The following is a 15734-nucleotide window of genomic DNA, read 5'->3' on the forward strand; positions in this document are numbered from 1 at the left end:
CAAATTTATTAGAGCATAAGCTTTCGTGGATTACAGCCCACTTCTTCCCTCTCCTTTTATCTTTGTTTCCCCCCCCCCCCATGTATAAAAAAAGCCTGAAAGGTTTTTCTCAAAGAAAGGTTTTTAATCTGTATTTTATGTTAGAAATTCAAGTCTTGGCTGCCATAGAAGACTGTGAGACTAGTGAAATCGTGACATTACAAGAGGCAAAATTGAGAGCCGAGCAATTGAGAGGAAAATGCTTAATCAATACTTGGGGGAAAAGGAGGTGTTGGTTAAAGTTTCAGCACTCTTGCCTCTTCACAGCTGAAGTGCACAAGCTCAGTATATCCACCAAGTGGTCCTCCAGCAGCCCGGGAAAATTATAATAAATATTATTGATATTTCTAAAGTCAAACAAACAAAGTTCACACCTTCAATCCTTACCCCTTCCAACCCTCAGAACAAAAAAGTGCTCCTTCAGTTTCTAGTACCTAGAACAGGGGTGGGCAAAATACAGCCCACAAGCCGGAACTGGCCCGTCTAACATTTCTGTCCGGCCTGCCATGACTAACATTTCTGTCCAGCCTCCTCTGCCCCCACGTGATCTCTGAGTCCGGGCTGCTAAAAGTCCCACGGTGTAGCGGGGCACTCAGGCAGGCTGCATGCCTGCCGTGGCCCTACGCCACTCCCGGAAGCAGCCGGCTGCTGCTGGCACATCTCTGCATGCCCCTTGGGGGGGGGGGGGGGGGGGGGCGGGGGGGGCACCCCCCCCCCGCCCCCCCCCCCCCCCCGGGGGCCCGGGGGGGCCCGGCCGGCCCCCCGCGGCCCGGGGGGGGGGGGGGGGGGGAAGTGCGCAGGAGGCAACTCCCCACGCTGCCCCCACCCCCAGCACTGTCCTCACAGCTCCCATTGGCCAGAAAGCGGCCAATGGGAGCTGTGGGGGCAGTTCTTGAGGGCATAGGCAGTGCATGGAGACCCGCTGCCCCCTTCCCCCCAAAGGGCACGCATAGACGTGCCAGCAGCAGCCACTTCTGGGAGTGGCATGGGGCCACAGCATCCAGGTAGCCTGCCTGAGCCCTGCTGTGCTGCCAGCCGGGAGTCGCCTGTGGTAAGGGCCTCCTGGCCAGAGCCTGCACTTTGCACCTCCTCCCGCACGCCAACCCCCTGCCCCCAGCCCAGAGCCTCCTCCTGCACCAAACTCCCTCCCAGAGCCCACACTCCTCACCCTCTCCTGCACCCCAACACTCTGCACTACCTCCTGCACCCAAACTCCCTCCCAGACCCCGCACCCCCTTCATTAATATAGTAGAAATGTGCAGCCCATGACATCTTACCAAAATGCATGGAATGGCCCCCCTAAGAAAATTATTGCCTACCCCTGATCTAGAACATGCTTTGGCAGCTGGAGAAGCTGAAAGCAGTCACAAGGCCGCTCCAAACTTCTGTTGGGGGCTGTACTCATGAAAAACCAATCCTCAGGATTGAAAAGACACAAAGAACCCCTTTGCTGCCTCTCCGCCCCCATCTGTGCCCAGAGCTCACTGAGTGCAGGTGAGCATCTGACCTATGGAGTAAGAAAATGCAGTACAGAATGTGTCTGTAAGATGTGCTGTGATACAAGAGTATAAGGGTAGGTACATCATTTTTTTACCAGCTTAGAACCTGGCATGAGAGCTCCTTGCAGCTGGTAATACTTAACATTACTTACAGTAACAGAAAAGGCCAGATTTTCAAAAGAGCTCAGCACGCTATAGCTCCTATTGAGAACATCCTCAATGGAAGCTGCTGGGTGACAAGTGCCTTTGGACGTCTGGCACCAATAGTAGGTTCTGGGAACTTTTGAAAATCTAGGCCAAAGGGACAAGTCTGCCCTCACACGTGGAGGTATATTGCCCATTGCCTTCAAACAATGGACGTATAAGAACACAAACTTTGGCTATTATTTTTTTACAATCTGCAACTAATAGAACTTCTTAGCTCATCAGTTCAACAAATAGGTTTATAAATTATCACACTCACAGTTTGTACCACACATCTTTAATGACAACTAATAGTTACATGTTTATAAATATACTTTTTCCATCATAGTGACACAACCAGTGACTAGGTATGATTTAAGTAGACAAGACATGTAATGTTGTTGTAAGGCAAGATAAATCACATTTCTATTCACAGGCTTCAAAAAGAGCAAAGGCATTAAAAACCCAGAATAAACTTTTTTATTACTGACATGAAATAATTTTTTAAAAAGTTAGAAACAGCAAACCAAGATTAACTTTTGAAGTCCAAACATTACAGAAAACACTATCAAAGCCAATTTACCAGTCCATGTTTAGAAAAGACAACTTTTTTTAAATAACGTCAAAGTGAATCAAAATATATAACAAAAGTTATTACAACAAATTGCATATGTTGCTAAAAGAATGCGGTCTTGAACAGCTAGTGTCTTCATTTGTGATTGTGAGAGAAACAATTTATGTAACACTGTAAAAGCAAAGTTTGTTTGGTTCAAACCATTTTAAGAGTGGAAGACACCTTATAATATAGGTCTTAGTCCTGCAATTGGATCCATGCAGGAAGGCCTTTCCATACGAGTAGAGCTCCTTGGATTATCAAGGGGTGAAGTCCTGGATCTACTTACATAAATGGATTTCACCCAAGGGGACTGCTCACATGGATCCGATTGCCACAATTTGTTAGGATCCACACCAGCAAAGCACTTAAGCACATGCTTAAACTTTCAGCATGTGAGTAGTCCATTGATCTCAGTTGTACTACTTGTGTTTAACTTGAAGCACAAGTTTAAGAACTTGGTGGATCAAAGCCTCAATATTACTCGGTGTATTTTTAAGGTATAAAAGGTATAAAATAATATTACAATATTAATAAATAATAATACCATATTTTGGGGGCTCAAACCAAGCAGCTTATTTGAATAGTATTACAGAAGGGATTTTATTTAGCAAACCTTCTGAAATGCTATTTTGTTAGTATCAACTATAAAGAGCCTGATCCTGCCCCACTGAAATCGCCTAAAGTTCTACCACTGATTGCAGCAGGAGCAGGATAAGGCCCACAATGCAAACATTATTTAAGACGTAGGTTTTTCTTACCAAGCCCTTTCATATGGTATTACAGATACAATAGACCAATGCAGGAACATTAACTAACATTTCAAGTTAATCTCTAAAAAAATAGGTGTACCACTATATTGCATAGAAAAAAAATCCCTGGTATAAATATACTTACACTGGATATGGAGGCTTTTTGCCTGCATTTTACTAGAACAAAGCCCATATATTTTAAGTAGTACAATTCACATTTAATGATGATTTCCTTGACTATGTTCTTTGGAATTGCTAGTGTATGTATTATTTCAAGAACATTTTTTATTCTGCATGCTATTGTTAAGTATTATAAGACAATACACATCATGTGTTGTTGAGTTTTACAGCAAATTTAACTATTTCCACTCCCTAACTTTATAGTGAAAATGTTTGTAAAGCCTTAGAACAACTTCAGACCTAAAAAGTTTTCATTTCAATTATGTAATTAGTATGTTAACTGGTGAGCCTTTCATATATCAGAGATTGCACAAATAAGTTGCTGACAGTATACAAACTCATTAATGTTACTAAATTAGCTAAATGAATGCTGCTAAAAAGCCATGCACATTAATTTAAAGGTAGAAGAAATTTTGTTCAGAGACATGTTTCTTATAGTGAGCACTTGACTCTTGTGGTAGAGACTGTGCAAAGAAATGAAATCCATCCATAAATATCATGATATGTATTATGCACCATACAAGCAACTGAAACACACATTTAAAGGAGGGGTAAACACTACACACATCAGCCTTGTAAAAAACTAGAATTTCTGATTCCACCTAGAATATACATTTAGAATTATATCTTTATAAAAAAGTGCACATGTTGAATAAATATATTTTATAACATAAATTATGGTCACAGTATTACTTTCTAGACAATGACATGGTTTTATAGGGTTACCAGGAAGACACATTTCTCATTAGAACACCTTTCATTACAATATAGGAAAATAGTACCTAATCCTTCTGGCTGCTGCAGATTGCTGGACTGCTGGCACAGTAGAAAAAATGTCAGCAGATTAGTATGAATTCTTAGGTTTTTGTTATAAAATGCATTTTAATGGGAAAGCCATGAATAGACTGTTCAAAAAATAAGAAAACTAATTAAGGAACACATTAGATTTCTTATTAGTCATTCTTGAAAGGCACCTAAAAATTCATTTTATGTTTGAACATATATTATAAAACAAATTATGAATGTTACTATAAATTAATTTACATTTAGAATTATATAGATTTAACAGATTTTTGCCTGTAGGCTCTATTAAAACATGCTTCAAGTATTTGATAAAAAGACCAAGGTTATGCATGAACAAACATCTGTTCATTCCAGTGATTCATTTTCCCCATACACAAAATCAATTGTGTGTTTATCCTTTTGTTTAACAACATGTAGAGGCACAGATATTCATGCTCAAAAAAATACTTTTATGATCTGACCGTTGTGACTAGATGCAGGTAAAATTAGCTTATCTTAAATAATGACATTGAAATTGACTGTGCCAATGTTTCAGTCATTGATTTTAAATACTGATGGGCATTATTATGATTAGCTAATTGAGGTTTAGTTTATAGTTACCTGAGTGTCACATTTCCTGGCATTCTGTTAAGGATTTCTAATAATGACTGAAAGAGCTGGAAAATATAGGCATAAAAGGCATTGGAATCACATGTAACAAATCCACAGAGTTAAATGTGAAGCAACAGACATCAATGTGCATCATACATACAGTACAATTTGACTTACAGTATAAAGTACCATTATATTGCACAATACATAACATGGCACATTTCATAAAGCTACAATTCTTGCTCTGTAAACAACAGATACATTTTTACATCTATGACAGACAAAAATAATGAATAATTTTACTTAAAAGTAAAATATGTCATTAAATGTTATTGCCTTGGCAAGGTCATTCTAATATCGGTTGGAAAGGATGCGGTGATAGATTGACACAACTCACAGCTGACAACTTTTCTAGAAAATATCTGCAAAACATTCATATATTCCTAAAAAATACTTTTAATGCTTTACCGTGGCAATATAGTATTATCTTTATTCTGTGAGACTGTACACATTTGGTTTTAAAAAGTGGGCCTGATCCTGCTGCCATTAAAGTCAATGGAAGTTTTGTCATTGACTTCAAAGGGAGCAAATTCAGGCCTAATTTTTTTCAAAGCTAATATTTTTACAAATATTATATCGACTGTCATTCTGTAGCTAGATTATTTTTCATTTTTACCTCTCCTACGTTTCACAGTGCTATGTAGCAACCCAAATCTGGTATTAGGCTGAGCATATAAACATATGATAAGCATACATAAATGTTGCAGCTGGGAAAAATGCTCACCATCAGCGCAACTTAAAAAGGTTATTGGAAGTCTAAATAAATCCTCCTTAAAAATACATTATTTTAATAAAAATTAAACTAATTCAATGCATGATTAAAATAGTGTAACTTTAGCATATCACTGAGATGATTTAAATACCCAACAACGCATTGTGAGCCTGCTCCTGCTACCACTGAAATCAATAGTAAAACTCTTCAGTCAAAGCAGAAATGGGCCCAATATCAACTTCCCAAAATTTGGAAAAATACACACAGTATAGGTTAATAACTAGATTTTAATATAAGCTTTTAGAAAACTACTGCCTAGCCTTACAAATTTGGATCCAATCATGTAAACACACACATTTAACTTTAAACACATGCATATACCTACTGAAGTCAATCTGCCATCTGTTGAAGTCAACAAAGTTACTGAGGTGTGTAGAGTTAAGCATGTGCATAAGTGTTTGCAGGGTCTAGGGACCGTTTTTGCAAAAACACTTCTAGCTTTGCCCTGCTCTGAAACGCAAAACGAACTGATAAGAAACAGCTGGCTTGCAAGTTGGATCTCGCAGTCTACATTTTAAAGACAGAAACCCTGCTAATCCGCTATAATACGTTTACAATACCTCTGCTGAATAACATGCACCTAGTTTTCCTGACTAGGTAAGAAGTTCACCTTCCAGATTTATATTTGAAAATAACAGAACAAAATCAATAATATATCTCAGCAGTATTATACAGCTTACACATTTATATCCCAATTCTACAAGCAAAACTCCAGTTGAAAGCAACAGCAATTTCACCTACATTAGGACAGCAGCTCAAGTCAGAACTACCGTGAGTTGATTATTAAACGAGGTAAAACTATAACTTGCTAATAAATATTTGGTGCATGTGCACCAAATATAGGTTTTCTGAATTTTAAAAAAATTAAGATACAGTTTATGAGAATAGATATTTTTAACAATTAAACATCTACAAACACTGAGTTAATCAAACAGCACTCAGAGGTAATCCCTTTAAGATTAATAGATTCATAGATTTAGGACTGGAAGGGATCTCGAGAGGTCATCGAGTCCAGCCCCTGCCCCCATGGCAGGACCAAATACTGTCTAGACCATCCCAGATAGCCATTTGTCTAACCTACTCTTAAAGATAATTGTTTCAAAACACTATAATTAAAGTCCTTCAGAGCTGAAAATGGTTGTCATAGTTTTCATATTTCCAAAGCCATTTAAAAACTGTATTACAGTAAATCTTTTCAATCTCAGCATAGCATACATAATGTTTTATATGGGTAGATACTAGTCAATTTTTTCCAAATAGCAGTGTTTTCATTTGATTAATAATCTGAATAACATTTGCAGAACTGCATCTGTTACAAAAAGTATAAGCAAAAATACGTCAGAAAGCCATAACACATACATAAAGAGATATTTGCCAAGTGTTTCTTCAATTTTCAAAAAGTACTCTTCAATGGATAATACTCTCTCCCTGCCTCTCATACTAAGGCTCTTAGAAAACTAGTTAACTGAAAAATATTTAGCATATCCTTATCAAAATATACTTCCTTATATAATTTAATTATTAACAATATAAGGCCTTGATTCTACAAGCATATGCATGCTTAGCTTTGCACACAGTGCATAGAGTTAAGCACATGCATAAATGTTTGCAGGATCAGGGCTTAAATATTCCAAATTGTGAAATACCCAATAGGACTTTGATAATATATGTGTATTACTAGGTCTTTATTAAAATTAAAGGAATTGGAAAACTGGTTTGGAATAAAACACCACCACCATGAGAAATGCTGTTTTTGCTACTATTCCTCATGGGACTAGAAGCAGATGGAACTGAAATCAGGTGAGAAATCCTCTTCTCATGACATTTCCAGCACAGTGCTTACACCATAAATCTCGAGTCTGAAGAAAATCAATCAATCGTTTGGACCCTTATCTGAATCAAATCAAAAACTAGAAACCTTGGGAATCATCCTGCAAGATGTGGAGCACGATCTGAGAGATGCTGAGTGCTCTTAACTCCCACTAAATTCAACAGAAGTTGAGGGAGCGCAGCATCATGTTAGATCAAGCTGCTTTGAAGATTTGACTATTGTTACTGTCATAAAAGTGTAACTAAAGAACATATTCAAATGCCCATAAAACCATCCTAATGCAGTACATAAAGGATCCAAAACACTTACGGCTTGATCCCGAAGCCCACATTCACATGAATAGTCTCATCTAAAGTCAGTCATACCATTCACATGAGTAATACGTGTGGTGGTCCCATTCCTACTCTCTCTCTCTCTCACACACACACACACACACACACACACACACACACACACACACAAGCGTAAGTGTTTGCAGAATCAGTGCCCTAATTTGGCCCCAGTACAATTCATATTCAGCTAAACGGCTCAATAAAATGTATTTTAAAATGAAAAAAATATACTGGCCTTGTTCACAGTTAATAAGACACTAAATGTGGATTGAAAGGCAGACATTAACATATGTTTTAAAGTAATTTCATATCCTCTACGGCCGTGGTGGGTAACCTGCGGCCCATCAGGGTAATCCGCTGGTGGGCCACGAGACAGTGTTTACATTGATCATCCGCAGGCACGGCTGCCCACAGCTCCCAATGGCTGCGGTTTGCCACTCCCAGCCAATGGGAGCTGCTGGAAGCGGCAGCTAGCACATTCCTGTGGCCCGCGCCGCTTCCCGCAGCTCCCATTGGCCAGGAATGGCAAATCCCGGCCACTGGGAGCTGCAGGCGGCCGTGCCTGCAGACGGTCAATGTAAACACTGTCTCGCGTTATGCCAGTAGATTACCCTGAAAGGCTGTGTGCAGCCTGCAGGTTGCCCACCACTGCTCTATGGCGAATTGGCATCTGGAAAAAGACCCAAAGGATGGCCAAATTGCATTTCAAGGATGTGTGCAAGCGAGATCTCGAAGACATGGACATAGATGTGGACAAATGGAAAGATCTCACTCAGGACCACAGCCTTTGGAAACAACAGCTCAATAAAGGCTCTGGAGTTACGAGAGGAAGAAGTCCAGCTTAGTAGAGGAGAAAAGAGCTCGAACAAGGCAGAGGGTTGAAACACTACCTTTAAATGTGACAGATGTGGCAGAGATTCTCTCTCTCTTGGGTCCCTTCAGTCACAGCCACGGTTGAAATAAAACCAATTGAGGAAATTCTTTACCTCTCAGGGATGCATACCCATGGTCTCTCGAGACTAAAGGATGCCTACTACTAATTTCACATAATCATTTTGTTAATATTTATTTTGCTTTGTTTAGATTTAAAAGAAAATATGTCTTGTCATAATGAAGGAGATGTAGGGGCCTTTATGAAATCAGTGGGTTAGTGGAATTATTTTGGGCAACTTTTTTCAAAAAGGCAGAACTCCTGCACTGGTACGTCAGCATAAAAGATTAAATTCAAACTGAAACGCGCTAAAAAGCATAGGGATGGGATGCGAAATATAATTATGGGATATTGTAATATGTACTGAGAATGGGTTCAAATCTCATTTTTTATTCAGGCAAATCCCCATTTGCTTCAGTGGGATTGAACGACTCAATCCTGCAAATATGCATGCAAGTAACTTTACTAATGTGAGCGGTCCCACCGAGCCACATCAGATTTTTACATAAATATTTACAAAAAATATATTATGTAGTTTTAAAAACAAATATCAATTGAACACAAGTTTTTGAAAACCAGTTACATTCTCCAACATTTGTCAAAACGTATACACAATTAAAAACTATTTAATACCAAACTGGTTACACCAAGGATGGAGGTTTGTAGCCTAGATTTTCACGTGCCAATTTTCATGTGTCTGATATGAGGATGCATATTCTGTATGCAAACATAGACTTGAAAGACTGCATTTGGACTTACACTTGCAAGCACATCCAATTTGTGTATTTGAAAATCTAATCCTTAACTGTGTTTTAATGCACAAATCACAGTGCAATGGACTGCGTGGACACAGTGGAATTGACACTTAACAGTATTTTGCTTTCTCAGCACTCTTCTAAACATTTTTAAATAGATAAAACAAAGTTCTAAAATGAAAAACTTTATTCTAAATTGAATTATTTTTTTAGCATGAAAAATAAACCCATGCAAAGGATCTTCTGGGCTCCACCACTCAGCACTGGTTTGGGCCCAGTAGTATTTGCTCACTGAAGTGAAGTCCCAATCTGGCAAAGTAACACACCTGAGTGGATTCCTATGCCCACATAAAACTACACTGACATCAATGGGGCACTGAGCAGGGGTCCAAACTGTTTATGAATTTGCTGGATTGGGGGCTTACTTCAGTAGGACTACTCCAGTGAGCTAGGGATGCAGGATCAGGCTCATTATCATATTTGTCCGCTATGCTTCTAGGCCCTGATCCAAGTCCCATCAATTTTAATGAGAGCTGGACTTGATCTCCAAGTCACTGGAGCTGGCTTGCTTGCCCTCCAGGTTCCCAGTGATGACTAGCAGCTAGAGGCCATATAAATACAGAGTTCGCTACAGATTATTCTGCAATTGTCCAATCCATACTTTACAACAACTTCTATTATAACAACAAAAATGTAGCAAACTTGAGGTGGAAGATATGGTGGAACTCACACGTTACAGTATAGGACTTGCACACTTCTTATGCTTTGCTTTTGCAAAGAAGTTTGAAAGGTTTCCCCCTAAATAAAGTTAGTTAAATAGAAAATATAAATAATTTATATTTATTTGTAAACAGAATTCAAAAAATATCTTCTAGTGAAATATAAACAAGCATTTTAAAACTAAGAGACTGTGACTAACTGCAGGGCAAACTATATCTGTGAGAAAAGTGGCAAGATTACAGTGGAGCGGATAAATGACAAGGCAGAAGAGGATAACTGTAGATAACATTGAAAACTATCTCAGATCCCCCAAGATCTCGTAGAAAAGCTCAGTATACCGAGTACAATTTTTAGTGGAATAGAAAAGAGATTTGGATGGACCTGCCAAACCGTACTTGCTTGCTCCTATTCCCCAGTCCCCGGCCATAGACTCCTTGGCGGGCTGGATGTACCTGGGCCAGCCCCGTGGGTTCTAACACGATACCCGCTCGATGCTCCAGGGGGCCCGGTCACATTCATGGTGGGAAATTCCTCCCCCAACCGCACGGCCTGTGAGAAACGCGCCCAGCAGCCGCTGAACCGGCGAGGCTGCCGGGTCAGGGAGGGGCGCTGAGGCGGCGAGGGTGGCCTGGGCCAGGGAGGGAAGGGGGCGAGGGAGCTCGGTTCTCCCCGGGAGAGAGCAGGCGACGCCCCCACGGTCCAGCCGCAGGCCGCTCAGATGAAGTGGATCCAGGCGCCGCCATCGGGCTCCTCGTTCGGGGAGGTGGCGGCCCGAGCTGCGCGCTGGCGGCCCCGCAGCCGGTAGTTGAGCCCCTCGTTGTTGTCCCAGTACTCGGTGCCGGCCACCCGGTAGCGCACGGCGAACTCCAGCGTGCCCCCCGCGGCCGCCGCCGGCAGGTGGAAGGAGAAGCGGTCGGTCAGGCCGTCGGCGGGGCCCGGCGACAGGTAGGCGGCCGCCACCTCGGCGCAGCTGACCCAGCGGTTGAGGGTGTAGCGCACGGAGACGGCCTTCTCGTAGGCCAGGTTGAGGACGCGCACGGCGCCGCGCAGGCCGGCGGGCTCGGCCCGCACCCACTCCAGCCTCACCTTGTGCCGCCGCACCCGCTCCGTGAAGCCGGGGCTGGCGCCGGGCTGCGGCGGGAAGAGGGGCTCCAACAGCGGCGACGGCCCGAACAGCACCGGCTCCAGCTCGCCCAGCGCCGGCGGCTTCCTGGTCTTGAAGAGGTCGGCGGCGCGGGCCGGGAGGGGCAGCGGCACCTGGGGCAGGTCGGCTTCGCAGAAGTGGCGCACGGAGATGAGCTCCAGGCCCAGCGAGTCGGCGAAGCGCACGGTCTTCCTGCGGGACGGGCTCTGCTGCAAGGCCGGCCGCAGGCTGCGCTCGCCGGGCGTGGGCAGCGACTTGGCTCGCCGGCGCAGCGTGGGGCTGGGGGGCACAGGAGGCACCGAGGGCTCCCGGCCGCGGGAAGGCTGCGGCTTCTCTCCGGCGGCTGCCGCTTCTCGGACCACCGGCGTGGGAGACGGCGCCCCTTCGCGCTCCGGGCTGCAGTCCCCCTTGCAGTGCTCGGCCAGGCTGCCATAGAGGCAGGCGCTGCAGCTGAAGTTCCGAGGCAGGTAGAGCCGAGGGGGAGGCGTGGGCACTGAAGCGTGCAGCGAGGTCGCCTTATCCATGGGGGGCGAGAGGGCGACTAGGATGAGCGGGGCGGCTGCTGCTAGGGCTGAGCCCAAGTCTAATGCATGCCCAGAGCTCTCCGTTCCTGCGGCTGCCGCTGGCTCTTCCGCGAAGCTCAGCGGCCCCACCGCTGTGCCGCTTGTGTTGTGCCGCCTAGTGCATGATGCCAGCGGGGGCTCGGTTCGAGCCTAGTGCATGGTGCTGGTCCGCGAGCCCGGCAGAGTCTCCTCTATGCTGGTGCTCTCCGCGCTCCAGCTGCTGGGTCTGGTCGGGGAATTGGAAATGATGATGCCCGATTATCTCGGAGCTTTAGCCGATCCTCCTGCTGCTGCTTTACCGGACGGACCCTAGCGTATGATGCTGCCGGGATCTGTTCCCAGGCAGCTGCATGTGCCTGCGTTATACCGGTAGCACTGCGGTATCCGTTAAGATTTGGGGAGAGACTGTCTGTGACGCGCTCCGGCTCCCTATCCGTTGCTGACGCACTGGAGTCATGCAGCAAAATACGTATCTCCGTCCCTGTGTCATCCTGTCTCATCGCTACTCTGCTCTCCGCCCCGTCATGTCTTCCCTCCCACCGTCTCCCTTGTCCTCTATCCCGCTATCATTCCCCCTCTTCCCAGGTTTTCAAGGTTCTTCCATCCACCCTTTTCCTCCTGCTCCTATTCGGGGTCTTTCCTTAAGGATATGATCTAAAAACAAGCGGTAGGGTTTCCCCAGTGGCAGCATTACAGTGCACTGCTGCACCACTCTTCCTATCCGATCTGTTACAGAAATAGCAGCGCCAGGAACGATGCAAAGTGCAGCTCTGAAAGGCAAAACGAATTGATAAGAAACAGCTGGCTTGCGAGTTGGCTCTCGCAGTGTACATTTCAAAGGCGGAAACCCTGCTAATCTACTATAATGCGTTTACAATAGGTCTCTTGAATAACATACACCTGCTACAGTCCAGCTAGAGATCTGTGTTTGTAATAAAAGCTAAATCCCAGTCTAAACAAGGACTGATTACAAAGTATGAACAGTTTGAGCCTTTATGAAGTTAATTAGATTAGCAAACGGTATTCAAACGAATTATATTTTAATGAAGACCAGATGCAGCTCTTTCTCACAAGAGGTTCAAGGAGCTAACAGACTACTCACAAAGAGGTTTCAAATCCACACTCTATAAACTGTAGTAAACAAACATTAAAAGCAGCAACCAGACAACAGAATAACCACCCAATGTAAACAAAAACAACAACAACAACAAAAAAAACACCTGACACACAACTCTTCAGTTTCAATTCTAAGCAGGGTCGTTTTCATCATCATTAACTCCAGCACTCCCTAGTTCTAGAAAGTCTAGACAACTACTCTGTGGGTGATGACATTAATAATGAGAAATCTCCGTATGACAATGATTCAGAATCTAAAAACAAAAACCCCAACAACAACATGCCAGCAGAAGACAAGGAACAGTTTTTCTATTGTCTTAAACCAAAACTGTCAGCAACTCAAAAGGGAGTTTTTAAATGACCTCCTGTGGTTATACCCAATTTGTCTATCTTTTTTATGCTGGATGGGTCATAATTAGGGAACAAAAAAGGAATGTCCAACAGTGTTAAATGTGACATTGAATTTGCTTCATAATGAACTGAAGTAGCCTTGTAGTCAGAACAACAGGTGGATCATTTTGGGCAGTATTCATGTGAAAGTAAAACAGTAACAGCAACCATTACATTTGAATTCCATTGGCATATACACTAGTCCCATATATTGACATTGTCTCCCTTTCTTGACTCTCATGCTGCCTTCCTGCGCTGGCCTTTGCCCCCTCCCACCAGTGCAACTAATGTCTCAAGGAAACAGCACAAACCTCTGCATGCTTTTTCTGTTTGCCTGAAGCTGGGAATGGGGGACAGGCCTTGGATTACCTGTTCTGTTCATTCCCTCTGAAGCACCTGGCATTGGCCACTGTCCAAAGACAGGATACTGGGCTAGATGGACCTTTGGTCTGACCCTGTATGGCTGTTCGTAGGTTCTTATGTATTTTGATCTATGCACTTGAATTTTGGAGTAAAGATTATAGAGGTCCAGGCAGTGATTAACATACATTTTAGTTCCATAGAGCTGTTCTAACCACTTATTTTTACTAATTCTTATCCCTAATCATGGGAATGTTCATTTCTTGTCTGTAATTCTATAAGAAATTAAATTATTGGTGTCATGCTTTTGCTTATGTTAATTACTTTAATTTCACAACCACTAAATTATACAAGTTTTATTTGTAAATTTAATAATATTCAATAATCTAACCCTATGCATTCATATCACCTTCAGGAGCCTCAGATTTGATAAACTAAACAGGCTTAGATCTGTTAACTACTTGCATGGGAAACCCTCAAGGAAAACCTTGATAGTAGAGGATGGGGTGATTCTGTAGGTGGTATTCTTCTCTTCATAGCAATGTCCCAGCATGGTGCCAGAGATCAATGTGAGTTTGGAGGTGCTGTTTATGCAATATGATAGGCACATTCTGGGGGCAATTCAGACCAATGAAAGGTTGTGTCACTGCTTGTCCTGTAACTCTGAGTGCCTTAAAACACTCGGAAGCTGTAGTTCCCTGTCTGGATGCTTCCAGCCAGCATACACTATGTTGAGCATCCCTGGTCCAACAACTCTGAATCCAGCAGCCTGCTTGTTACATCATAGTCACACTCTGGTTTCTACCAGCCTTGGTTACGACCAGCTGTGTGACCCCAAAACATCCCTATCCTGAATTTCCCCAAATTGCCCTGAAATGTTCAACCCTCTCCTGGAACATTCAGAGGAGTTGCTCTTTTAAGGAGACAAAAGCACTGTTTATTATTTTAGCTGGAATTAATAATAAGTTCAGTTCAAACATGGCACTGGGCTGGTGTAGATTAAACGTAAAACAAAAAGAGGATTTAAGTGAGTTCAAGTACAAGGGATAGAGACAAAGTGGTTACAAGTAAATAAAAGTAAAATAGCTTTCTAATGGCTAAGACTGAACAAACTATAGCCTTGGTTCAAGGTATATTTCTTATAAGTCTTTCTTCTTTCCAGCCATGGCTGACTTTCTCTCAGTAAGGATCTTCCACAGAAGTACAAGGTGCTGGTTTTCCTAGTCTTCCACGGTGGAAGATCTTTGCATAAGCTGGTTTCTTACCTATATTCAGTTCCCAAGATTTAATCCCCTTTGGCTGAAGAAACCATTTTTTTCAGCTTGCAAGAGATCTGGCCTCTTGTATGTCTGTCCAGTGATGGATGCCAAAATAGAGTTGTCTTGATCTTATATCTTCCAAAACTCACTGTTTTGTCCCCAGACTCAGGAGAACCCCATGCTGTTCTTCCCTTCCTGGGTACTTCCTATCCCCCTGCTGATTCATATGTAAATAGGACTTCTATTGTTTTTGGTCACATCTGGCTTAATTTCATTGAAGACCTATAGATAGCTGCCTTCCCACCTGTCTGGAAGAAAACCTGTTTCTCCCTTTCTTTGGTCACAGACTTTAAAGCATAATATCAGTGAGTATTAATGCCTCAGATAGTGTTAGTACATACATTTTACAATGATATTAATTGCCACTGCATCATTAGCTTTCATAAACGACCTTACTTGATACACTTTTATAACCCAGTAATATTGCATACAATCAACTGATTCACTTACTTATCTTTTGAGGTTCAGACTCCCACAGGTGACTATTTCCCCCACTCGCTAGTTTGATGGCTTTGTTTACCTTTTATGTAAACACACCTTCACTGACTCTGCCTGATGACCAGGCTGGTCAGCCAAGCAAATACACATTCCATTGTCTAGGGCAGACTGGTCTTATGCATTGCTTGTCAAAGACATTGTAAGAACATAAACATAATTCTCTACATACCCCATACATACATTATGCAAGAATATTAATGATCAGTGAGTTATTAGTTTTCTAATGATATACTACATGTAACCTTCTGGGTACATATCCTGAGAATGGTGTGTTAGGTGTAG

General features: G+C 42.7%; 1 protein-coding gene across 1 annotated transcript; it reads right to left on the reverse strand.

The window, feature by feature from the left end:
* Window positions 1-8193: 8193 nt before the first annotated feature.
* Window positions 8194-12634, reverse strand: PPP1R3E (protein phosphatase 1 regulatory subunit 3E). The gene has a single exon (XM_034788743.1). The coding sequence runs from the start codon at window positions 11728-11730 to the stop codon at window positions 10777-10779; it is 954 nt and encodes a 317-aa protein (XP_034644634.1). The 5' UTR covers window positions 11731-12634; the 3' UTR covers window positions 8194-10776.
* Between the last annotated feature and the right edge of the window lie 3100 nt (window positions 12635-15734).

This window comes from Trachemys scripta, chromosome 13, assembly GCF_013100865.1.
Source record: "Trachemys scripta elegans isolate TJP31775 chromosome 13, CAS_Tse_1.0, whole genome shotgun sequence".
In the NCBI taxonomy this organism is placed as follows: Eukaryota; Metazoa; Chordata; order Testudines; family Emydidae; genus Trachemys; species Trachemys scripta.